This window comes from Lepus europaeus, chromosome 5 (assembly GCF_033115175.1).
Source record: "Lepus europaeus isolate LE1 chromosome 5, mLepTim1.pri, whole genome shotgun sequence".
In the NCBI taxonomy this organism is placed as follows: domain Eukaryota; kingdom Metazoa; phylum Chordata; class Mammalia; order Lagomorpha; family Leporidae; genus Lepus; species Lepus europaeus.
In genome coordinates, this window is record NC_084831.1 from 83,261,609 (window position 1) to 83,285,255 (window position 23,647).

At 42.1% G+C, this 23,647-nt stretch overlaps 1 protein-coding gene across 1 annotated transcript in view; it reads left to right on the forward strand.

Moving 5' to 3' along the window:
- The window catches only part of LRRC8B (leucine rich repeat containing 8 VRAC subunit B), an 84,722-nt gene extending 66,072 nt beyond the window's left edge, over window positions 1-18,650 (forward strand). Inside the window, exons 4-5 of the mRNA XM_062191698.1 lie at window positions 827-2,991; window positions 14,332-18,650. Coding sequence (XP_062047682.1) covers window positions 853-2,991; window positions 14,332-14,604 — 2,412 coding nt within the window. The 5' untranslated portion in view covers window positions 827-852 and the 3' untranslated portion in view covers window positions 14,605-18,650. The remainder of the gene's footprint in view (window positions 1-826; window positions 2,992-14,331) is intronic.
- Window positions 18,651-23,647: the final 4,997 nt, after the last annotated feature.

Consider the following 23,647-nt stretch of genomic DNA (forward strand, 5'->3'; position numbering starts at 1 on the left):
GTATAAATAAACATAGAAATTCTTGGGAGTTTTATCTGAACAACTTTAAATATGAAAATATAATATCCATACTTTTTTTGAACATTATTTTTGAAGACAAAAATAATTTAGTAGTAGAGTATACTCTACTACATAGCACTTTGTCATCACACCATTAAACATGGGAGGGTTTCCCCCTTGATAAGAGTATTTTGCCAAGGATTTTTCTTCCCTCTCTCTCTCTTTAAGCCATTGTTGCTGTTTCCCAACTTCTAAATACATATGCATGTAAGTTACAAAGCAGGAGTTGAGGGGGAGTAGTGACAGTTTGTTTTGGTCACAGAATCAGTAGATTTCACTATGCCTAAAGGGTAGGTTCTGTAAAGGTTCCTGTGATTGAAGCAGCTCCGAGGCTGCAACTGATGTTCCAGATGTGGAACTGCATGTGGAGAGGAGCTTATTCCAACCTTTTGGAGGGTATTAAGTGTGACTGCTAAAAGCAGTAACACAACAATAAGTTTTTCCAGTATGAGTTGAAGAACCAGCTCTGGTTTTTAGTAGCCTGGCTTGGAGCTGAGCTCCAAGAGGTAACAGATAATTGCCTCAAGTAGTACACCTGTACAGACCCAATTAGTCACTCTATGGTCCCCCATCTAAGGGACTTTGCAGTGCAGAGTTGGGGAGGCCTGAAGTTTCCAGAGGCCATAAGACTTAAGTGCCCATTGGTCAGCCCAGCTTCCTCAGTTCACCTATGAGCATAAATCCTGCTTTGGTATCTGTACAGGCATCAGCATTAAACCCTTATTTGTTCTTGCTTTAGTGGTGTTTCTTTTGTTTTCCTCTCCAGTTTCTGTACGCCTACAAGGGAAAGTCATGATTACCCTAACAGAGCTGAAGTGTTTAGCAGATGCCCAGTCCTCCTACCACATCTTAAAACCATGGTGGGATGTCTTCTGGTATTACATCACCCTGATCATGCTGCTGGTGGCCGTGCTGGCCGGAGCTCTCCAGCTGACACAGAGCAGGGTTCTGTGCTGTCTTCCGTGCAAAGTGGAGTTTGACAATCACTGCGCCGTGCCTTGGGACATCCTGAAAGCCAGCGTGAATGTGTCCTCTCATCCCCGGATGCCACTTCCACTCCCCCTCCGAATCCAGAATGACCTCCACCGACAGCAGTATTCCTATATCGATGCTGTCTGTTACGAGAAACAACTCCATTGGTTTGCAAAGTTCTTCCCCTACCTGGTGCTCCTGCACACGCTCATCTTTGCAGCCTGCAGCAACTTTTGGCTCCACTACCCCAGTACCAGTTCCCGACTGGAGCATTTCGTGGCCATCCTTCACAAGTGCTTCGACTCTCCGTGGACCACCCGCGCCCTGTCTGAAACAGTGGCCGAGCAGTCCGTGAGGCCCCGGAAACTCTCCAAGTCTAAGACTTTGCATTCGTCCTCAGGGTGTTCCGCCGAGGTTGACTCCAGCAAACAGTCGTTGCCCTACCCACAGCCAGGGCTGGAGTCAGCTGGCATAGAAAGCCCCACTTCCAGTGTCCTGGACAAGAAGGAGGGCGAACAAGCCAAAGCCATCTTTGAGAAGGTGAAGAGATTCCGCATGCACGTGGAGCAGAAGGACATCATTTATAGGGTGTATCTGAAGCAGATAATAGTCAAGGTCATCCTGTTTGTCCTCATCATAACTTATGTTCCGTATTTTCTAACCTATATCACTCTTGAAATCGACTGCTCCATTGATGTGCAGGCTTTCACAGGATACAAGCGCTACCAGTGTGTCTACTCCTTGGCAGAAATATTTAAGGTCCTGGCTTCCTTTTATGTCATCTTGGTTATTCTTTATGGTCTCACCTCCTCCTACAGCTTGTGGTGGATGCTGAGGAGTTCCCTGAAGCAATATTCCTTCGAGGCATTGAGAGAGAAAAGCAACTACAGCGACATCCCTGACGTCCAGAATGACTTCGCCTTCATACTGCACCTGGCGGATCAGTACGACCCGCTGTACTCCAAACGCTTCTCCATCTTCCTGTCGGAGGTCAGCGAGAACAAGCTGAAGCAGATCAACCTCAACAACGAGTGGACAGTGGAGAAGCTGAAAAGTAAGCTGGTGAAGAATCCCCAGGACAAGATAGAGCTGCGGCTCTTCATGCTCAGCGGCCTCCCAGACAACGTGTTTGAGTTAACGGAAATGGAGGTGCTGAGCCTGGAGCTCATCCCGGAGGTCAAGCTCCCTTCTGCCGTCTCGCAGCTGGTCAACCTCAGGGAGCTGCACGTCTACCACTCTTCTTTGCTGGTGGACCATCCTGCACTGGCCTTTCTGGAGGAAAATCTAAAAATCCTCCGCCTGAAATTTACCGAGATGGGGAAAATCCCCCGCTGGGTGTTCCGCTTGAAGAATCTCAAGGAGCTTTACCTGTCAGGCTGTGTCCTCCCCGAGCAGTTGACTCCCGCGCAGTTGGAGGGCTTTCAGGACTTGAAGAACCTGAGGACACTCTACTTAAAGAGTAGCCTATCTCGGATCCCCCAGGTTGTCACAGACCTCCTGCCTTCGCTGCAGAAGCTGTCCCTCGACAACGAGGGCTGCAAGCTGGTGGTGTTGAACAACCTCAAAAAGATGGTCAACCTGAAGAGCCTCGAACTGATCGGCTGTGACTTGGAACGCATTCCGCACTCCATTTTCAGCCTCAACAATCTGCATGAATTAGACCTCAAGGAAAATAACCTTAAGACGGTGGAAGAGATCATTAGCTTCCAGCATCTTCAGAATCTGTCCTGCTTGAAGTTGTGGCACAATAATATTGCTTATATTCCTGCCCAGATCGGGGCATTATCTAACCTTGAGCAGCTCTCTCTGGATCATAATAATATCGAGAATCTGCCCTTGCAGCTTTTTCTATGCACCAAACTGCATTATTTGGATCTAAGCTATAACCACCTGACCTTCATTCCAGAAGAAATCCAGTATCTGAGTAATCTGCAGTACTTTGCTGTGACCAACAACAATGTAAGTAAATTCATTCTTCCCTTTTCTCAGCCAGCCCTTTGAGTAGTTGCTGTGTTTGCAGTGTGTAATGTAGGAAAAGAAAATGCATTTTAAGTCACACTAGGCATTCTCTGAGCCAAGCCCAACCCCATGTGGTCTTGAACAAATTACCAAAACACTGGGTATCAGTTTTTAACCTAACTTACAAGTTGTCATGGAGATTTTATGAAAAAGTATAGAGACATTTGGCATAGTTCCTGGCATGAAATAGTTGCTCAACAAATGTCCATTTTACTTTTCTCCCCATTTTCTACATAAGTACCACACGGTTCAAGTATTTTAATTAATTGGTTATGGTGGAGCTTACTTTTTGTTTTGGAAAGTTTTTAAGTACTTCTAATGTTTGAGAAAGATTTTTCAGCTTTGCAAATCTGCCGAAAAGGAATAACTTTTTGTTTAAAAATCTGGGATTATGAATTATTCATAAATCCTTTTTGTGATGCAATAAAAAAGAGTTGAAGTCTACATGAATACCTAGGAAGAAAATTCAAAATGAATGGTCTGGCTCTGTAATGCAACACTAGGGCTTCTGCGAAGCTTTTGCCAGCTTCCATGCTTAAAAATGAACCATAATTTGCAACAGTAAAGCCAACTTGAGGAAAAGTTAACTTCACTGAAACAAGAGAAAACAAAACAAATGAGTAGTTTCCTAGGTTAAAATGTGAAGGAGAAGAAAAGAAAAAATGCCATGCTGCTTTACAGGCCAAGTGAGCTTGGGTGATGTCTGTGTGGGAAGAAGAGCAGGGGAAGCACAGCAGTCAGGTCTGCCAAGAGATGGAGCTGACCTTCCTTTCTTGAATGTGGCCATTGCTGCTTTCTAATACCTCACCAAAAATGTATTATTCCCTAGACTTATTTTCATTCCTATTGTATGTTAGTGCATAGTATTGGCTAATTAGCACATTAATCATCAGACATTATTTTTGGAAACCATGGATATTAGATAAATACCAAAAAATTGGAGGAAGGGGAAGCCAGCATTGTAGCACAGCATATAAAGCTACCACTTGCAAAGCTGGCATCCCATTTAGGAGTGCTGCTTTGAGTCCTGGTTACTCTGCTTCTGATCCAGCTTCCTGCTATTGCTTCTGGGAAGGCAGCAGAAGATGACCCAAGTACTTAGGCCCCTGCATCCACGTGGGAGACCAGGGTGATATTCCTGGCTCTTCTCTTTGGTGTAGCCCTGGCCTGGCAGTTGTAGCCTTTTGGAGAGGGAACCAGTGGGTGGAAGATCTCTGTCACTCTCTGCCTCTCTCTCTCTCTCTCTCTTTCTCTCTTTATCTCCCCCCACACACACCTCCACTTACCCATCTCCATCTTTCCCTCTTTGTGTTGCTCTGCTTTCAAATAATTTTTTAAATGGAAGAAGAGGACAAAATTCATGGTGATGTCTAAGAATTCACGTGTCTGTGAAAGGAGAAAGCCTATTCTAAAATAAGTGAGAAAGCTTTCGGTTTTAAAAGATTATGAGATTTTAAAACTAGTTCAGGTTGAATATACTAGTGGTATGTATCAGAATTATCTGAAAGGCTTGTTAAAACACAGATTGCTGGGCCTTCTTCAGAGTTTCTGATTCAGAGGTCTGGTGTAGAACTAAAGAGTTTGCATTTCTGAAAATTCTCTCAGATAAAGCTGACGATAGTGGCCTAGTGACCACACTCTGAAAACCAACAGAGTAAAGGTTTCTCATTAGTACCATTTAATTGTTCAGTTGACTAATATTCATATTTTGGCTACATCTTTTTCCACTATTAAGTATATAATAAAAAGTATAGATAATTCTTTTGAAAAGCTTTAATTCCACTAAAATAACATAACCAATTAAATCACTACTACAGGAATTTGCAAAAGTTATGGCTGATTAAATTGTTAATTTAATGGTTAAGTAGCTGTGCATTGTTTAAATGTATGAGCAAGTTAATCTTTTGTTAGGTTGATGTCTTGAAACCTTATGTCCACTGGTAATTTTGACACCAAGTTATTGACTTTTTGACTGTGCCTGAAGGAGTGTAGGTGGAAATGTCAATCAGATCCTTTGTTGAATAAATGCTGTCTTTAATAAGATAGGAAAGCTTGTAGCACATAAAAAGTCTTATGTTGAGGTACTTTTATGGCCAAAGTAAAATGATGTCTTAGAGTGATTTTTCTCAGAAACCTGACAACAAGAAGCAAGCAGTTGCTGAACATTTTCAGAACCAAAATGGTGAACATGGCACCTTTGAATGGGTGAGCCACACTCCCCTCTAAACCTAGTGTCAAAGAGACAGTGAAGGGAATTAAATGACATGAAGAAACCTGAATCCACTAAGAACACATCCACCAGAGTGATGGAGAAGTTTGGCCTAATCATGGCAAGTGGTATGGATGGGGTGGAGAGTGAGGGGACAATAGAATATGATATTGGCCTTCAGATATTTGAATAATTTGCTTGGAGAACAAAGCTTGATGGGAGTAACTGTGGTCACCATAGAGCTGCCCAAAGACTGAATGAGCATTTGAGAAGGGAGACGTGATTCATTATTAACCAAGCTGTCCAGATACAGATTGCCAGCCAATTGATGAAAATCGTATTAAGGCCATTAAGGGATTCATGTTCATGTAGGTATTTAGCTAATTTCAAAGTTCCCTCTAACCTTGAGATTCTCATAATTCTATGGGGGAGACCAGAATGTTTATTAAAATTAGAAATTAAAACATCATATTGAATGCATAAAGATTTAAATATGTGTATACTCAGAAACACTTGCCAGTTAATCCATTTGGAATAGTGATTGGTAAAGATTACTAAAATAAGAGATTTTAAAATTCTGTTCTCAAGACTTGAGCAGTGTATCAGGTTTCATATTAGCTCTTGAGTTAAACAGAAAAGACATTAATTGAAATGATGCTGGGCCTCTCATCTTACCACTGAAAAGGCAACAAAACCAATCTTAGAAAAAGTCAAACACAAAGTAAGGAATGAGGACCCTAGCCAGAATCATGGCTCAAAGGCAAACGGTGAGGATGTGATACACCAGCCCTGGGCACCAATCTGCCTCTGAAGACTTGATATTGCTGCTACCGCAATCCTTACCCTACCACAAAGTAAGTTCTTGATGATTTCCTTTTCTTTATGACATTGGCCCCAATCCAAGCTCCAAATATGAGTGCCTGACTGGCATAGCTTCTGAGTGCCCACACTCTTGCTGAACAGGATCTGGGCACACCAGAATCTGATAGTGTTAGTTTCTCTAGTGGAGAGTGAGCTCAGCTTGTCACCAAGACTCATTAATAAGGAGTCCCCTAGGTAACCAACTTACCCTGAGAGGACACCGCATAGTTCCTTCCCTAGGATGGTAATAAGTTCTGTCATGAAAAACATGAAATGTTTCTTTTATCATATGTTTACAGCAGAATATTTAACATGAATATTCACTATGCTTCTCCAAGAGGGAGATATGGTATGCAACATTGCCAAATGTATTTGAGCAAGACCTGTTTTTTCATAGTAACATGTGGGGGTGTTTTCCACAAATACACCCTGAGAACACTGGATTAGGGAAATATAAAAAGACAGATGTCATGTACAGAGAGCTGCAGCAGGCATGCCCAGAGATCGTAAGCGATGAGAGAATTTAGCAAGGTGGGTCAGAGTGGGGAGTACCTGGAAGTCTGCCAGTCAGGTTCATGTCTGAATCACTGCATACGGTAAAACTTGAAAGTGCTAGTTAACTTGAACCATGTGCCTTCAGAGAAGGTTCTAGTTGTAGCACTTAGAGGGTTAGGACAGGACAGCCAAGAAAAAAACCCCATGGAAAGGTTTAATCAGTTATGATTTAGAAGTAGGTAAGTAGATTATAAATAAATAAGAGACACAGACTTGTGTCTGAAAGGAACACCATGTTCCTAGTCCACAGGTCATCAAACCACAGGTTGGAGGTCAGATCCACCCACAGTCCGTTTTTATAATAGCTCAAGTTAAGAATGAATGGTTTATTCTTTTTTATGATTGGGGAGAAAAACAACAGAAATACAGATTTCATGACACATAAAAATTACATGAAATTCGAATTTCAGTGTCCATGAATACATTCCATTCTTCTCATTAATGGGCCTGTATTACATAGAAAAGTGACACTCAGTTATTCCTTTTTTTTTTTTTTTGTGACAGAGAGAAAGGTCTTCCTTCCATTGGTTCACTCCCCAAATGGCTGCTACAGCCGGCGCTGTGCCAATCCAAAGCCAGGAACCAGGTGCCTCCCCCCAGTCTCCCATATGGGTGCAGGGCCCAAGGACTTGGGCATCCTCCACTGCCCTCCTGGGCCACAGCAGAGAGCTGGACTGGAAGAGGAGCAACCGGGGACAGAACACAGCGCCCCAACAGGGACTAAAGTATCTTTAAGTAATGAAAGTGAAAAGTGTAGGCCAGCGCCACAGCTCACTTGGCTAATCCTCCGCCTGCGGCACTGGCACCCTGGGTTCTAGTCTCTCACTATATAACTCTGCCTGTCAAAAAAAAATACTTTAAATTTTTTGGCTCTTGTTATATAAGTGCCAATATAATGTTTTCAGTTTTGCCTCTTGGTCCATAAAGCCTAAACTATTTACTCTTCAGGTCCTTCAGAGAAAAACTGCCAGCCCCTGCTTTGTCCACTGCCCTCATTTTTCTGATATTGAAACTGAGGCTCGGCCGGCGCCGTGGCTCACTAGGCTAATCCTCTGCCTGTGGCACCAACACACCAGGTTCTGGTCCCAGTCAGGGAGCCGGATTCTGTCCCAGTCGCTCCTCTTCCTGTCCAGTGCTCTGCTGTGGCCCAAGTCCTTCAGTCCTGCACCCGCATGGGAGACCAGGAGAAGCACCTGGCTTCTGGCTTCGGATCAGCATGATGCGCTGGTCGCAGCGGCCATTAGAGGGTGAACCAATGGAAAAGGGAGGACCTTCCTCTCTGTCTCTCTCTCTGTCCACTCTGCCTGTCAAAAAAAAAGAAAGAAAGAAAAGAAAAGAAACTGAGGCTCAGAGTGCCTCACCTGAGATCTGAAGCTTCCTGTATGGGGCTGACATGGAACCCAGGAGTTCTGACGCCTTCCGCTCTTTCTGCTACGCAGATGCATCTCCACCTGTGTTGAGCAGTGAGGTAGATGAGAGAGAGATGGAAGCGGAGGGACACAAGGGCCGTATCTGTCTCTTTCCCAATGTCCAAGGGTCATTGGATCAGGTGCCATTGATTGTGTTGGAGAAGTACAAGATGTGGGAAAGGATTTAACTAAATTCACTCAAATCTTACGAAGCACTTCAATTTATACCTAGGTCTTCTGTATTTGTGCATTTATCTCATCACTATTTAGGAATGGAAATATTCAGCTTTGTTTTTTGAAATGATGGCTCTATCAGTGATTAGCATATCCTGAGATAGCATGTTAATTGATCAAGAAAAAAGGAGAGTTGATACTGAGAAGATTCTGAAGTTAAGATTCCAGCCTCTGGGAAGCAATGGGGCATTTAATTATCAGTGTCCACCTTAGACATGGAAAGAGAACCATTCTGTTCTGGTGACTTCAATGAATTTTGCTGAACACATTTGGTGGCCATATAGAGTATAATGTGGCTGTTTTAGTTTTTCTTTTTTTCTTTTTTTGGTCTATTATATACATTATTTGATATACATATATTATAGTTTTTTTAAAAATCTATTTATGAAGTTTATCACCTCCCTAATTATAAACTTTTTCTTTGGTTTTTGGGAAGTAGTCAGAGGTCCATTATGCCAAATTTTTTCATCTCTGCCTCATGTATCATCCAGTCTAAGAAAAAAAGTTAGGTAAAATGTTATCTAACATTTTTATAAAATTTAGTGACCTTGGCAAAAAGTGTTTAGTATTCTTGTAAGCTTCAAGGCAAACTAATTTTAAAGTTGTAAGTAGATTTTTCAGGGCAAGATTGCCGCCTAGAAGGAAAGTCTTGAGTCTATAACAATGTTCCTTCAGTTGCTTTAAGAAAATAAATTAGAGTAAGCTAATTATATCCTGTGCCTTAGCTGGGCACTGACACAGAGAGAACGCTCCCAAGAGAGACAGGGGGTGAAAGAGAGGGGTTATCACCAACTGGACACTTTTGACTCTCTCATTGTACCATTGTTGAAGGTCTAATAGCCTCTGGCTTCAGGGGCCAGCCTCAGAGGTCACTCTGCTGCCCAGTGAAATCCCTCTCCTCTCCTGGGGGCTGAGAAGTCCACTGAATCATGCAGAGATTTTGAGGGAAGATTGATAAGGAAGATTGATATTCAGACAGGAGAGTGAGGCCAGTGGCATCAGGAAAGTCAACCAGTAGGCCATCAGTCCAAGTCAGCCAGGTGTTTCCGGGTACCTGAAGTTGACTGAAGGAAAGGTATATGGGAGTCTCAGCTACAGCTCACGTTAGCTCTTCCTCATTGCACCCATTACAGACTATTTATATTGACTGTTTTTCTCTGCCAGTATTCTAGGGCATCTCAGCTGAGGGTGATTTTTGCCCCCCAACCTCACCCCAGGACATTTCTCTGGACATGGTTGCATTGTTACAGCTGAAGAGGGGAGTGGCACTGGCAATAGGAGAGTAGAGGCCTAGGATACTGCTGAAGATCCTATGACGCACATCCTACAATGCACAGGGAATCCTACAATGCACAGTGCCCCAAAGAAAGGTTCATGATGCTGGGCGAGAAATGTTCACAGTAGCTTGCTAATCTGCTTGATTAGCAATTTATCCCCACCACCCAGCTGGGATCCTGGCACAGAGGAGGCATTGAGCACATGTTTACTGAATACAGATGAGCTATAGTTTCTCCCTTTTGGGCAAGTTTGCCTAAGTCATTGCTTAGGCACCAACAAGTACTCAACCTTTAGTACACATAGCACAAGGCTGACTTTTTCCCCCTTGTAGTCACTGACCCTGCTTCTGGGCTGCAGATGTCTGACCAGAAGGGATTGCTTTAGAGAGGGCAGGGATCGTGGCACAGCAGATTAAGCCACCACTTGGGATGCTTGCATCCCATGTTAGACTACCTGTACTCAAATCCACATCACTTCTCATCCAGCCTCCAGCTAATGTGTACCCTGGGAGGGAGCATATGATGGCTCAAGTACTTGGGTCCCTGCTACCCACACGGGAGACCCAAGATACAGTTCCTATCTTTGGTCTGGCCCAGCCCTGGTTGTTGCAGGCATTTGGAGATTAAAACACAAGATGGAAGAGATAGATAGATATCTACATAGATATTCAAAATTCTGTTCAAAATTTCTGTTGAAGGCTTTATCTATCTACATAGATATCTATCTATCTATATATATATATCTTCCATCTATCTATATATATCTATATATAGCTGTATATACATATCTATATATATTACATATATAGATATCTATATATAGAGAGAGAGAGACAGAGAGATCACCCTGTCTTTCAAATAAAAAAATGTTTTTAAAGGTTATATTTCTTTTTCATCTTTTTACCTCATTTCTCAATATTGAAGTCTAGGCAGGAACTTTAGAAAGTTCATGGAAATTGGAATTAAACAATAAAAATATAAATTTATTTCTCAACATAAATTTTATCAAGATGAATAAGCCTTTATAAATGATAATGCCAACCATTGAGTACATCCCTAAAGAACTGAGGGTCCTGGGAACTTAACTATGTTGAGTATCCTCTAAAGATTTTTTTAAAGATTTTATTTATTTATTTGAGAGGCAGAGTTACAGAGAGAGATGGGGAGACAGAAAGGTCTTCCATCTGCTGATTCACTATGCAGATGGCCACAACAGCTGAAGCTGGCAGCTTCTTCTGGGTCTCCCATGTGGGTACAGGGCCCAAGCACTTGGGCCGTCTTCCGCTGCTTTCCCAGGCCATAGCAAAGAGCTGGATCAGAAGAGGAGCAGTCAAGACACCAACCGGCACCCACAAGGGATGCTGGCACTGCAGGCAGAGGCTTAGCCTACTATACCACAGCGCTGGCCCCTAAAGATTTTTTTTCTTAAGATTATGGAATAAAAGGGCATAAAGGGTAAATTCAGGACTGTAAAGTGAATGCCTAATAATTTCCCTTCAGAATTCCCACAAAATTGCCCTTGTTTGAAGAGAGGAATGAACAGGAGTGTTGTCATGCTTGAGAAGGACTCTCTGGGGAGGATTTCCCAGGTGTTTTTCTGCTAAACTCTGGCTGACATCCCCAAAACACTCTTCTAAGAAGCAGATGCCACTGCTGTTTGGCCCTCAGTTGATAAGCAAAGTACTTTGAATGAAACATCCCGAAATACTGCTGCCTTGACCTTCGCTCATGACTGATCCACTCTTGCTTTGACTAGACCACTTCCACCACTTGGTAGCCATTTGTGCTTTGTCTTCAGCATCGCACTGCTAACTCCATGTTTTCTTGTCTGTTGTAATCTTTCAAAGCAATTCTTCAGAATCTTGATCCTGCTTGTTCAGAATTTCTGTTGAAGGCTTTGCTGCTGTCTGTAGATGATCTAGGTGCAGCACTTTTGGCACTTGTGAACAGAAAGTTTGCTCCACTTTCTTCAGTCAGAATTGTTTAAGCTCAAACAATTGAGATGTCCATGGTATTGGCTGTTATTTCTGCTGCTAATCTTCAGTATCCTTTAGGGCATGAGCAAGATTAATTTTTTCCTCACAAGTTGATGTGGATGGTCTTTTGTTGCAGGCATCAGACTCTACATTATCTTTTTTAAAACAAAAGATTTATTTATTTATTTATTTGAAAGACAGAGATCTTCCCTCCACTGGTTCACTTTTTTTTTTTTTTTTTTACTTATTTATTTAACAGGTAGAGTTATAGACAATGAGAGAGAGAGAGAGAGAGAGGTCTTCCTTCTGTTGATTCACTCCCCAGATGGCCACTATGGCCGGTGCTGTGCCGATCCAAAGCCAGGAGCTTCCCCCTGGTCTCCCATGCGGGTGCAGGGCCCAAGCACTTGGGCCATCTTCCACTACCCTCCCAGGCCACAGCAGAGAGGTGGACTGGAAGAGGAGCAACCAGGACTAGAACCCGGCGCCGATATGGGATGCCGGCGCCACAAGACAGAAAGTGAGCCACGGTGCCGGCCTCACTGGTTCACTCTTAAGAAGGCCAGGGCGGCCAGGGCTGGGCCAGGTGGGTGCCAGGAGCCAGAGGCAGGTTTCATCTGAATCTGCCACGTCAGTGACAGGGACCCAAATACCTAGGCCATCTCCCAGTGCCTTTCCTAGGCCATTAGCACAAAGCTGGACTGAAAGTAGAGCAGCTGGGACACAAACTGGTGCCCATATGGGGTGCCAGCATCGCAGGCAGCAACTTTACCAGCTATCTTCTACATTGTCTTGTTTCTTCCTGAAATGCCTTATCCATTTGTAAGTTGCTGATTTCTTTGGGGCATTGTCCCCATACGCTTTTTGAAAAGCAGCAATGATTTCACCTCTCTTCCATCTCAGCTTCACCACAGATTTACTGTTTATTCTTTCTTCAAGTTTAGCAGAATTCATAGTGGTTCAGTAGAGGCTTTTTTCAAACTGATACCTTTTCTTGCTTTGTGCCTCAAACTAAAAATCCTATTCGGATATGTTATAACAAGTTAGTACGAGTCTGTTTTGATGCTAAACATTTTTGAAATATATGCAGTTTTTCATAAAACACGTTTTCCATGAACTTTCTGAAGACCTCTTATACTTACAAATTTGCATCTGCTCTTGATAAGGAATGAAGTAAGAATATTTTCTCTTTGCTTATATTTTGATATATAGTGAAGGTCAATACTGAATGTTTACCATAGCCATGGTGATTATTAGATACTTTCAAGGATATCCAACACTAAACATGTGTGTAGATGACATAGAAGGGAGTTTCCAATATAATGAACATTTTTAATGCAATTTTATCATTTTTTAGTTCATATACTCAGCTCTCCGTATCTGTGGGCTCACCATCTTTGGATTCAACCTACTGTAGATTGAAAATATTCTGGAAAAAAAATTATATCTAAACTGAACACGCACAGTTTTTCTTGTCATTCCATACACATACAGTATGACAGTTATTTACATAGCTCTTACATTGTGTTAAGTATTATAACTAATCAAATGAAAGTAATGGGCGGTTGTGCATCGTTTATATTCAAATACCATGTCATTTTATACAAGGACTTGGGCATCTGAAGATTGTCTTGTCTGGGAATAGGGAGTCCTAGAACTGGTACCCTGTGGCTACCAAGGGACAACTGTATAAAAGGTATTTATCCTTTTGAGGAGAGACAGTTCTGGATGGCCCTGAGAACTCATCCCCCACCAAAACAGGCTCAGCAGGTCTGAGGGTGCAGGCCAAGCCCACGTGATCCTCTCTCCCCTGTTTGTAACAAAGCCACTTTCTGGAGCAAGGAACCTACATTATTTCATAATTTCACAGCTACCACCGGCCCCAAGCAAACAAAAGGTGGCAAACATCAGGTGGATGTACTCTGTCCAAACTAACCCCGCAGTGGAGTGATGAATTGAACGGGTTTTGAATGCATACCTTCTCTGCAGATCTTTCCTCAGTAAACCCTATTTCATATACATACTGTGGCTCCTTTAGTAATTCACATACAATCCACCTTATAGGGAAACAGTCAAGTTGAGTAACTTAAGGAGTTAGCCTAATTTACAAGCTATTTTTCATATTTAAAATCACACTTTTGTGCTATATGAATTATTTAACTGAGGCCAGGCCAGAAAGCAGCATAAATACTCATATGTGTATGTATATAGAGGAGAGTGAAGTGTACTTGTATATTATCATACCTTTTCTGTCTCTGCTTCTGTAGAGGTTTAAAAAAAAAAAAACAGAATAAAAATGTTCAGTCTATATTGAGGAAAAGTATATAAAGTAGTCTTGTCTGGTCTTGGGATGTTTTAGGGTGTTGCTCATTGCATTACACAATAAACTTTTCAGGAGGACCCTTGAAATAAACTTATTTCTGATCAAGGATTCAAGAATAGCTCTGATACTTTTGAGTTACTGGTCTGTTTTCTTTTTAGGGGCAATATGTATGTAATTGTATTTTCCCTAAGAGTTGCTTGGTAGAGTGTTTAGATCCAAATTTGTTGCCTTCCCATATACAACAAGGGTAGCCCCAGTGTCCTGACTCCTTGTGATTCGCCTATCCTTATTTTTCCTTTGTCTTTTCATCTACTTCAGATCGATTGTTGCTGTTGTCTGTCTCCCTATAAACGTGCAGGCATATATGTGACAAAGGTAGCCAACAGTGTACATGAGTAAATGTATTATCATAGGCTTCTTTTTTTCCCCTTTCCAGATTGAGATGCTACCAGATGGATTGTTTCAGTGCAAAAAACTGCAGTGTTTACTTTTGGGGAAAAATAGTCTGATGAACTTGTCGCCTCACGTGGGTGAGCTGTCACACCTGACGCATCTGGAGCTCATCGGTAATTATCTGGAGACGCTTCCTCCCGAACTGGAAGGCTGTCAGTCCCTGAAGCGGAGCTGTCTGATTGTCGAGGAGAATTTGCTCAACACTCTTCCTCTCCCTGTAACTGAACGTTTGCAGACGTGTTTAGATAAATGCTGATCTACAAAGAAGACACCCAGGTCTCAGAACCGCGTTTAAAAGGAAGCCCCAGGGCTTTAAGTGTGAAACAGAACAGCCTGTGCTGTAAAGATGGAAAGTGAGTGATGATTATGATGAATCGTAACCATAGGTCACACACTAGAGCAACTCAGTGTCGACCCTATATTAAAAGTGTTAACACTGAACTGAAGTTTTGTGAATAATTGACCTTTAACTTATTGAAAATGTAAGAAGTACACATCAAGGGTGGGATGAGGGGCATGAAGTCACTGAAGCTTTTACCGTGAAGATTGTACAGGTGTTATTTCCTCCTCCTCCCTCAGTCCTTGTGACTTCTTTGCACACTTATTTTCACTGACTTCCTGTTTTGATACTAGAATCAAGACCATGAACTCATCAACATAAATTTCCTTGATGTATACTCACCACTGTCTTTGATTTATGTTCTTAGTTTTTTTTTAGACAAGGGTATATTATGCTTGGCAGAACTCCTCTTTGGTTTAATTTTTACTTCCTTTCCCAGCTTGCTTGAGTCTTCCTTAATCTGGTTTTCTCTTAACAACAATGATGAGCCCTGAGAAAATGCCTGCCTTGGGCCTCACTTTGAACAGGAGCAGGGTATTCACCAAGATGTGTTTTGGGGGAATCCTGGAAATTAATGTGTTCTTGAACATTTCTTCTTACCTGTCATCAAAGCCTTTTTTTTAATTTGTTAAGATCCTTCATATTAAATATAAAACATGTTTCTATTGTGTAATCTTGGATTCAACATCTGCTAAGAATTTTTGTAAGGTACAGAGAACATAGGCATTTCTATAAGAATTTACTATTGGTGTCCTTGATTTTGGTTGTTTATGATTCTCGTGTTTGTGTGCTTTCTGCTCAAGAATGTTTTTATACTCTGCAGTTCATTGCATTTGGATAACAAAAGCCTTGTGTTTCATGCCATGAAGTATTTGGGGGTTTCCTTGTGAGAGGATGGCTTATCGTATACCTCTCTCTTTCCTAATCACTGAGCCACTGTACGGGTACAATTCTTAATTACTCACAAAACAGTGATGGAAGAGAGAGGTACAGATTTGACTTTCAGAATTGATTTTAAAATACTTTGTAGAAATTTAGTGAGCATTGAAGCAGCATACTTTTTCCCTCCATTTGCATGATCTCTAGATGTGATTCTAATATAAAACATTCAGCTTCTATTCAGTGTGTGACGTGAGTTTTCAAAGCCCACAAAGAAATAGACACAGTTAACTGAAATTCATCTCATGCTTTTATCTCTTCTGGAATACATTTTGCTCCTTGTTATAAAAGAGCTTTGTGTTTGACCTTTTATTATTATGCATATTGTTAAATGAATAAAATTGACTGACTCACATTTGGGAAATGTACATTATTAATGTGCTTTCCTCTAATGGCTCCAGGCATTCCAATGCCACCTCATTTTGGATGCAACTCTGAAGTAAGCCATTAGCTGCATCTACACCAAACTGGAAAACACTATAGACAGAGAGTACTGTAAATGTGAAATGTGGTTTGTGGTGTGATTTTTCTCACTTTGTTCCAGGAAAATGAAATTGCTCTTTGAAGTATAGCATATGTAGCTTCACACACCCCTGAATTTCAGGCAAAGAATAATTCACATCAGATTAAATTTGAAAACTAGTAGCTATAATAAACATAGAACACCAAAAGCTGCCTAACACACTATTGTTTATACTGGATGGGAAGCAACAGTATAAAATATACTACTTCTGACCAAACTTTGCCTTCAGTCAGAACAGTTAAGTTCTCAGGGAACTAGGCACAACTGATGAAACTTTCTTCAAGGACTTCAAAAAATAGATTCTGACTATATCCAGAGTTGTTTTTATTGTTTGTTGTTGTTATGTTCCTTTCTTTAATGTGAGTTGATGGTTATTTTCATGTTTTGCCATAGAATTATCAAGAGTACTGATTCCAGTGTTGGATAAAATTATCTTCATTTTGGGATGTGAATATGACACAAGGAAAAGTGCTTTTAGCCACATAACTGAATTTGTGTGAAAAATCCCACTCTCCCATATAGGAAGAGTTTTAAAAACAAAATTCAAGTTTGTTACCAATCACCTGACAAACTAGAACCTCTGCATGAGTCACTGGCTCTGTTCAACTGCAAAAAGCATTGACTGAATTTTCTTAATCACCTCCATAAATTTGTGGAAGCAGTTCACTGGCAGGATCAATAATAAATATCATAAGCTGCTTTCCACCACACTAGGGTACAGTTGCTGGTGCAAATTATGTTGTTGTTGGTGCCATAGATCTTGAATATCGTATTTAAATCTTATTCACCAGTATTTAGGTAGCTTTAGAAACATCAAGCACTGATGCATTCAACAATGGGACTACCACTTGACAGACAAAATGGGGTGTTAACACCATCTTTCCTGCACTGAGTGGGTCTTTATTTTACAAGTTTTCCTTTTCCTTTGGGAATTTTAAATGAAGAAAATGGAAGTTGTTAAATTATAAGACTTTAGTTGACATTTCATTTCTAAAAATGTATATGCATTTTCCAAAACAATGATAATGAGGAAGTTATTGAGAACAAAGTTTATGGCTTATGCTACCAATGACATTGGTTCATTTTTTATTTGCATTCACACGTGGACACACACAGGGATATACACGGAGACACATTTATACCCCATGTATGCAAGTGGTAACCTAGTTATTTCATGTATGGAGTATGTTTTCCAAAATTACAAAACGTTGTAGGTTAATTTCAGGGTAGCAATTATTTTTATTCATTACTTATAATCATGGAGTGTTCTATTTCCTTAGTTATGTAAAAGAAAACCAAATGCTTAACTTTAGTTTGAGAATCTGTTTGTATGCCTATAACGGTGCAGTGTTCTTTTCCTCACCTCCATCAGGGTACGTCTGGGTGGCACCCAGATGTGTATGTTCATTCTTCACCATCAGTCTGGATTGTTCCCCGGCGTGTCCCCATATTTCACTATCATTTGACACACTCATGTGACACAGGGTAAATGGAGATCTTCAGGACTGCTCCATAGGCATGCTGTGGGGTGCTGTGGTGATTTATTTGCATAACATTTTTTTTGATAGTGAAAATATTTGTTCTTGTTTCAGATTCAGACTTGTTTAAAATATTGTGTTCTATTGGTTCATTAAAATAAACCATTGTTCTCTGGAACTGACGTTATTTCCTGTGTTTTCAATAAAATTATGTTTCCATCTTTATATTCTTTTAGCGTTATCCTAGCCACATGTGGTTATTTCATCTTCCTTCTCCACTCACTCTCCCCATTAAATTTGATCAACACTTGAGAGTAGCAGTATATTTGTACTAAAGGATTTCAGTGATACTTGAGCTTGTATTTACTTGGAAAGAAGCCAGTGCCTATATTTCTGCCTAATTGAGTAGTTCCACTGTATCATACCCTGCAATATTTAGAACTGATCCTATGATCCTTCATCCCTACCAAAAGCCTAAGAATATAACTGTGGGTCCACTTTGACTTCAGTAACCATACAATGCATTGGGATCTGGGTTTATTTCTTTCTGAAAAGAAGAGAAAGACTGGTGGGGTAGGGGAGGAGTTACTTTGAACCCTGGTTCTTATTACGAAGACATTCTGTATATGAAATAGTTTAATAACTATTGTAAAATGCCCTATATGTTATTATTTCTTTTCTGCAACTGGGTGTGAAAAGCTGGCTTCTTCCTGTTTCTTGTCATTCATGGTTACATCCCCTGGGAGCTATGTACCAAGTGGCTTTGGTAATGGACTAGTTCTCATCACTGTTTTGTGTTTTTTCTTTTTTTAAGCGTGAACCATTTCACCAACACTAAAGCATTAACCTAGAGTATATGAGCCAAGGTATTGGGTTGAGATGGCATACAATTGAATTTTATATTATATTTAAGATTTGCATTTGACTTGTATATTACACTACTGCTAAGAAAAACAATTATGAATGCCTCCTGCATGTTCACTATAACTGAGATGGTGCAATTGTAAAAAAACACAAGGGTATAGAGTTAGAATAGATGTGTTTGTGCAGACATATGTTGTGTATAAGTCTAAAATATTAACTCTTATGAGAAGATTTGTAAAATCCTTCAAATGTTTCACTCTGAGAGAAACAATGAGGAACTCTTGAGTAGGGCCTTTGTTAATTCACAGTGAAGGCTGCAATTGTTATTTTATCTTTATCACATATTTGGAAACATGTACAATTGGTTTTGCTCTGGCAACGAATTATTACAAAATGGAAGAATTGTGTTCAGTGTGTTCAGCTCTCAGGTTTACCATGTAAATCTGCATTTTGGCAGTGAATCCCTCGGCCTCCGATTCAGTAGCTTTTGGTAAACTTTGCTATTTTTAAAGTAACTTTGTGTAAGATACAGATTCACTTTTTATAATAAATTACAAATAAAAATAGATTGAGATCTGGAAGACGTTGACTGTACTAATTCTTACCTGTGTTTACTTATCATGCTCAGGTTCCAGAAGTGGTTCCCTACCTCTTCCCAGCTTCCCTGGGCAAGCATAATATTATGTTATCCAGCAGATTTTTAGATTTACCTTGGGATCTTCATAAAAATGATGTGAGTCTTCAAGATATGCTACAATGATGACAAAAGAGCAAGCACCTGAAAGAGCAGGATTAACCCTAGAATACACTGAGAAGTAAATGAGGGAGTGGAATCTGCCACTCCCGTGAAGGGCCTATCTTCCTAGTTGTGTTTCTCCTCTGAGTTATTCAGAGGCAGATGTTTGCAAACCAACTCAGCTCTCTCCCACCCTTCTTGTTGTTATCTATAATAAAAACCAAAGAACTGAAAGGCAATTCTGAGACGTTTAGTAAAGGGAGAAAAAAATGAATTATTGGGCAAAATATAAACATGATAATTTTATCTTTTGGATCGTTCGATAGGTCTCTCTCACACACACACACATACACGCACACAAATTTTCAAGTTCACATTAGAAAGCTGATATGCAAAAGGGGCTGATGTTGCGGCACAGCTTGGGCTTGTGATGCCTGCATCCCATATCTGAGCTCCAGTTCAAGTCCCAGCTGCTCTGCTTTGGACCCAGGTCCCTGCTAATGCACCTGGGAAATCAGCTGATTTGATGACCACAAGGGCTTGGGCCCCTGCTGCAAGTGCAAAACCAGGATGGAATTCCTGCCTCCTGGCATTGCCTAGCCCAGACCTGGCTGTTGCAGCTCTTTGGAAATTGAACTAGCAGATGGAAGATTCTCTGCATCACACACTCTCTTGTTCTCACTCTTGCTCTCTCTGGTCCAGTGCCTCCCATCACTCTGCCTTTTGAATACATAAACACATCTTTTAAAAAGCTGATATGCAGTGCATTTCTCTGCTAGGATACAGTCATGAATGAAAATAATTCTAATTGTTCCCCACAACTGGCGGTTTGAGAAAGGCTCCCTGCTCCTGCCTCCTTGCACCCACAGCCCACACAGCCTGACTATAGGATGAGAAGAGTGAGAAGTACGTTGAGGAAAGGCTGCTGGAGCCCACTGGACAGAGAGTGCCTTGCCTTTGTGAACATGGTGGCCACTGTAACGCCATGCTGTTTAGCCTTTGCTTCCACACTTAACAATGGGCTTTTTTTTTTTTTTTTGGACAGGCAGAGTGGACAGTGAGAGAGAGAAAGAGAAAGGTCTTCTTTGCCGTTGGTTCACCTTCCAATGGCCGCTGCGGCCGGTACATCTTGCTGATCCGAAGCCAGGAGCCAGGTGCTTCTCCTGGTCTCCCATGGGGTGCAGGGCCCAAGGACTTGGGCCATCCTCCACTGCACTCCCGGGCCATAGCATAGAGCTGGCCTGGAAGAGGGGCAACAGGGACAGAATCCGGCACCCCGACCGGGACTAGAACCCGGTGTGCCGGCGCCGCAAGGCAGAGGATTAGCCTGTTGAGCCACGGCGCCGGCCACAATGGGCTCTTAAAGCTGTGGCAAAGGCATTGCCCATGGGTGCTGATGCAGACAGGCTGCCCTCCCCCAGTGCTGCAGTTTTCCTGGGTTCTACTTCCTTCTGTGGCTGCTTCTCACCCAGCGATCTCTGACCCCTCCTTTCTGAGGTTCAAGTGAAGCTCAAGTGTTGCCCTTTTGGGCAACAGGCGTCACACTCGAGCCCTATATTTATATAAGATCATATATACAGCACCAAAGAAGGATCAGCAGATCATTTTGACATGTGTCATTTTTTTGAATGGAAGTCCCTTCCCTTACCATATCCTCTTGTGTTCCTCTAGACTTGGATTCTAGGTCTCTCTACCTCCTAAATCTCAATGGTTCTCTACAGTGCTGCCTGTCTGCTAGAGAGGTAGACAAATTATTTCTTATAATAAATACCTTTAATTTTGCTGCCCTTTAACAAGTGCTTATTGTTCATGTAGGGCTCAATCCACTTCATTTTTTACTCTCTACCTCCCTCTGCTGCTGAGAGGAGAATAAATCAGCTACAAGCTTGCCCAGTGTCACTCACTAGTAAGCAAACAGTTCCAGGTTCTTTTTGGGAAAATGGCACTCATGCTTACCTGCCTGCAAAGACAACACAGGTTCTCTTGGCTTCGACCATAACTCCTGGCCAGCCCTCTTGCCTTACTGGCTTTTCTTAATCCAGGCCTGCCCAGCTCTGTGCATGCCACAGGTGCTACCCCTTCTGGTCTTGTGTCACACAGGTTGCCAACTACCCATCAGCCAGCTACAGTGACTTCAGTCAGAGCCTCTGCAGGCAGTGTGGAAGTGTATTCCTAAGGTTTATCAACACCTACAGTTGTCTTGGCCAACTTTCTTGTAGAGTGGGGGCCTCACAACTCCAAGTGTAAAAGATGAACTCATGATGCAACCCTAACACTAGAATAGTTGTTTGAGAACTCAGTCTCTACTTCCAGGTAGGGTCCCCAAACCACAGCATCCCCACTTCCTGCTCCTGTATTCAGTGTGGTCTTGCCTTATCTTTATCAAATGTCACCCCAAGGTGAGATGCTGGGAATCACTGACCTTCACCTCATCTCAGTGACTGTCTCAGAACAGATGTACACAGAAGGCTGCATGCACTGTCTGGCACCAGAGCCAGACCATAATGTTTGGGTGCCCTTGGGTGGGTAAGAATTTGGAGACTTAAAGAATGCTTTGAATATTTTTTAAAGGCTTAAAAGCAAGATTTATTTTAAGTTAGGGACCTCCAGCCAGAATGGCATGGAGCGGGCTCAAAAGAGGAAAAAAGCTGAAGGGGCTGGTGGTGTTGGGATTTTTTTTTTTTTTTTAACACAATTTTGGGGAAGAAAAAAACTTAACAGCTTGACATTCAGTTATCAGTTACAAGGTAGGGACAAAACCCATCCAAAGGCCTGATTTTGCAATCTTTTACCCTCTGCGGCTTGCTCATAATACAACAAAAAAGCCATCCACAAGGGTTGGATAGGTGACTTGCTTTCACAATAAACTGCGTGGTCAGGAGGTTGGAATCGCCACTCCCTTGCTATTCTCATGGTAAAACTGGAAATTCCTGAGGAATGGGGCAGGCCCTTTTGATTTTGCAAAGGTAACTTTTGGGAAAAGCTAGCATTTTGCACCTTAAATTTCCACCAGGACCACCCTGACTGCCTATTAACCCATCTGAGTCCTCACATTCCCTCCTCCAGGAAAATGGACCCTAACTTCTGTTAGGGTAACTGAGCAATGACCACTTTGGCTGCTTCATGCTGAACAGGGGCAGAGTCAAGACAGGGTTCCAGCAGGAGGTGGCTTCTCAAGGGCAACACAGTGCCAGCTTGCAGAGAACGCTTCCATCCGAGGTTTTGTGTGCACGGCCATCTAGAATGTCACTGTTTCAAGTCTGGAGAAAATGAATCTAGCAAGCAGATTAAACTCATATGGCCTAGAACAAAGGATGGAGTCCATTAGAGGGCTTAAAAAAGGAGCTGTCTAAACCATGAGCAAGTTTCCCCCACTGAGAGGCAAATGGACACCAACAGATGGGGCCTGATAATAATCAGGTGAGCTTTAAAGCCTGGCCAGGTATGAGGCCCAGGCCTATCTATCTCCTCATATGGGGTACTGGAAGGGACATCATAAGGGAGGTGCAAGCCTCCTTAGGAAAGACACCCTGTTGACTTCCATTATCTAGCTGGCCTGGAAGGAGAGCTGGCATGGTGAAGGCAGGTGGCATCTCTAACAGGAAATTTACAGTTCTGCCTGCAATGTTGCTGACCCTACTTGACCATCCCCTCAACAGCGCTGGTTACTTTGGAAGCTGGGCTGAGTGAAAGGCTTTTCAGCTTAGAACCAACAAGGTCTGTGGCTCTGACCTGAGAGTCCTTCGACTCCAAGGCAGTTGTTTCCAGTGACCTGTTTTGAATATTTCTTCAATATGTATTTGGTAGGGATGGGGAAAACTGTTAGTGAAAATCATGAATCTTATGCCTTACTCCATTTTCCAAAAACGAATTCTAGCAAGAGTCAGAGGTTACAGATGATTGAGTAGAAAGAGACATGGGGATGGGGCTCTAGGGAGAAGGTGAGTCCTCACGTCTCTGGGCATTTCTGCCAAGCATCACCAGTGGAGAAGCAGTTTCTTCCCCCAGGCCTCTTGAGCAGGTCTGTTGACTGACGGGCCTCACCTTCCCATTTCCCCCTCAAAGCACCCCAATCCCCTGGCGCCTCCTCCCCTTACCAGATCTTCTCTCTCTTTCTCTCTCTCTCTCCTCTCTCCCTCACTATGCTGTTCAAGGTTGCTCCAACCACATACCCCAAACATAAATATCCTCGCCTATCACTCACTCCCGTCTTCAAGAATTTTAGATAGCTATTATCCCAGGATGATGCTTTACTTTGTGACCACCCAAATACTAGGGTATGGGGCCGGTGCTGTGGCATAGTGGGTAAGGCCACTGCCTACAGTGCTAGCATCCCTTATGGGCACCAGTTCAAGTCCTGGCCACTCCACTTCTGATCCAGCTCTCTGCTATGGCCTGGGAAAGCTGTAGAAGATGGCC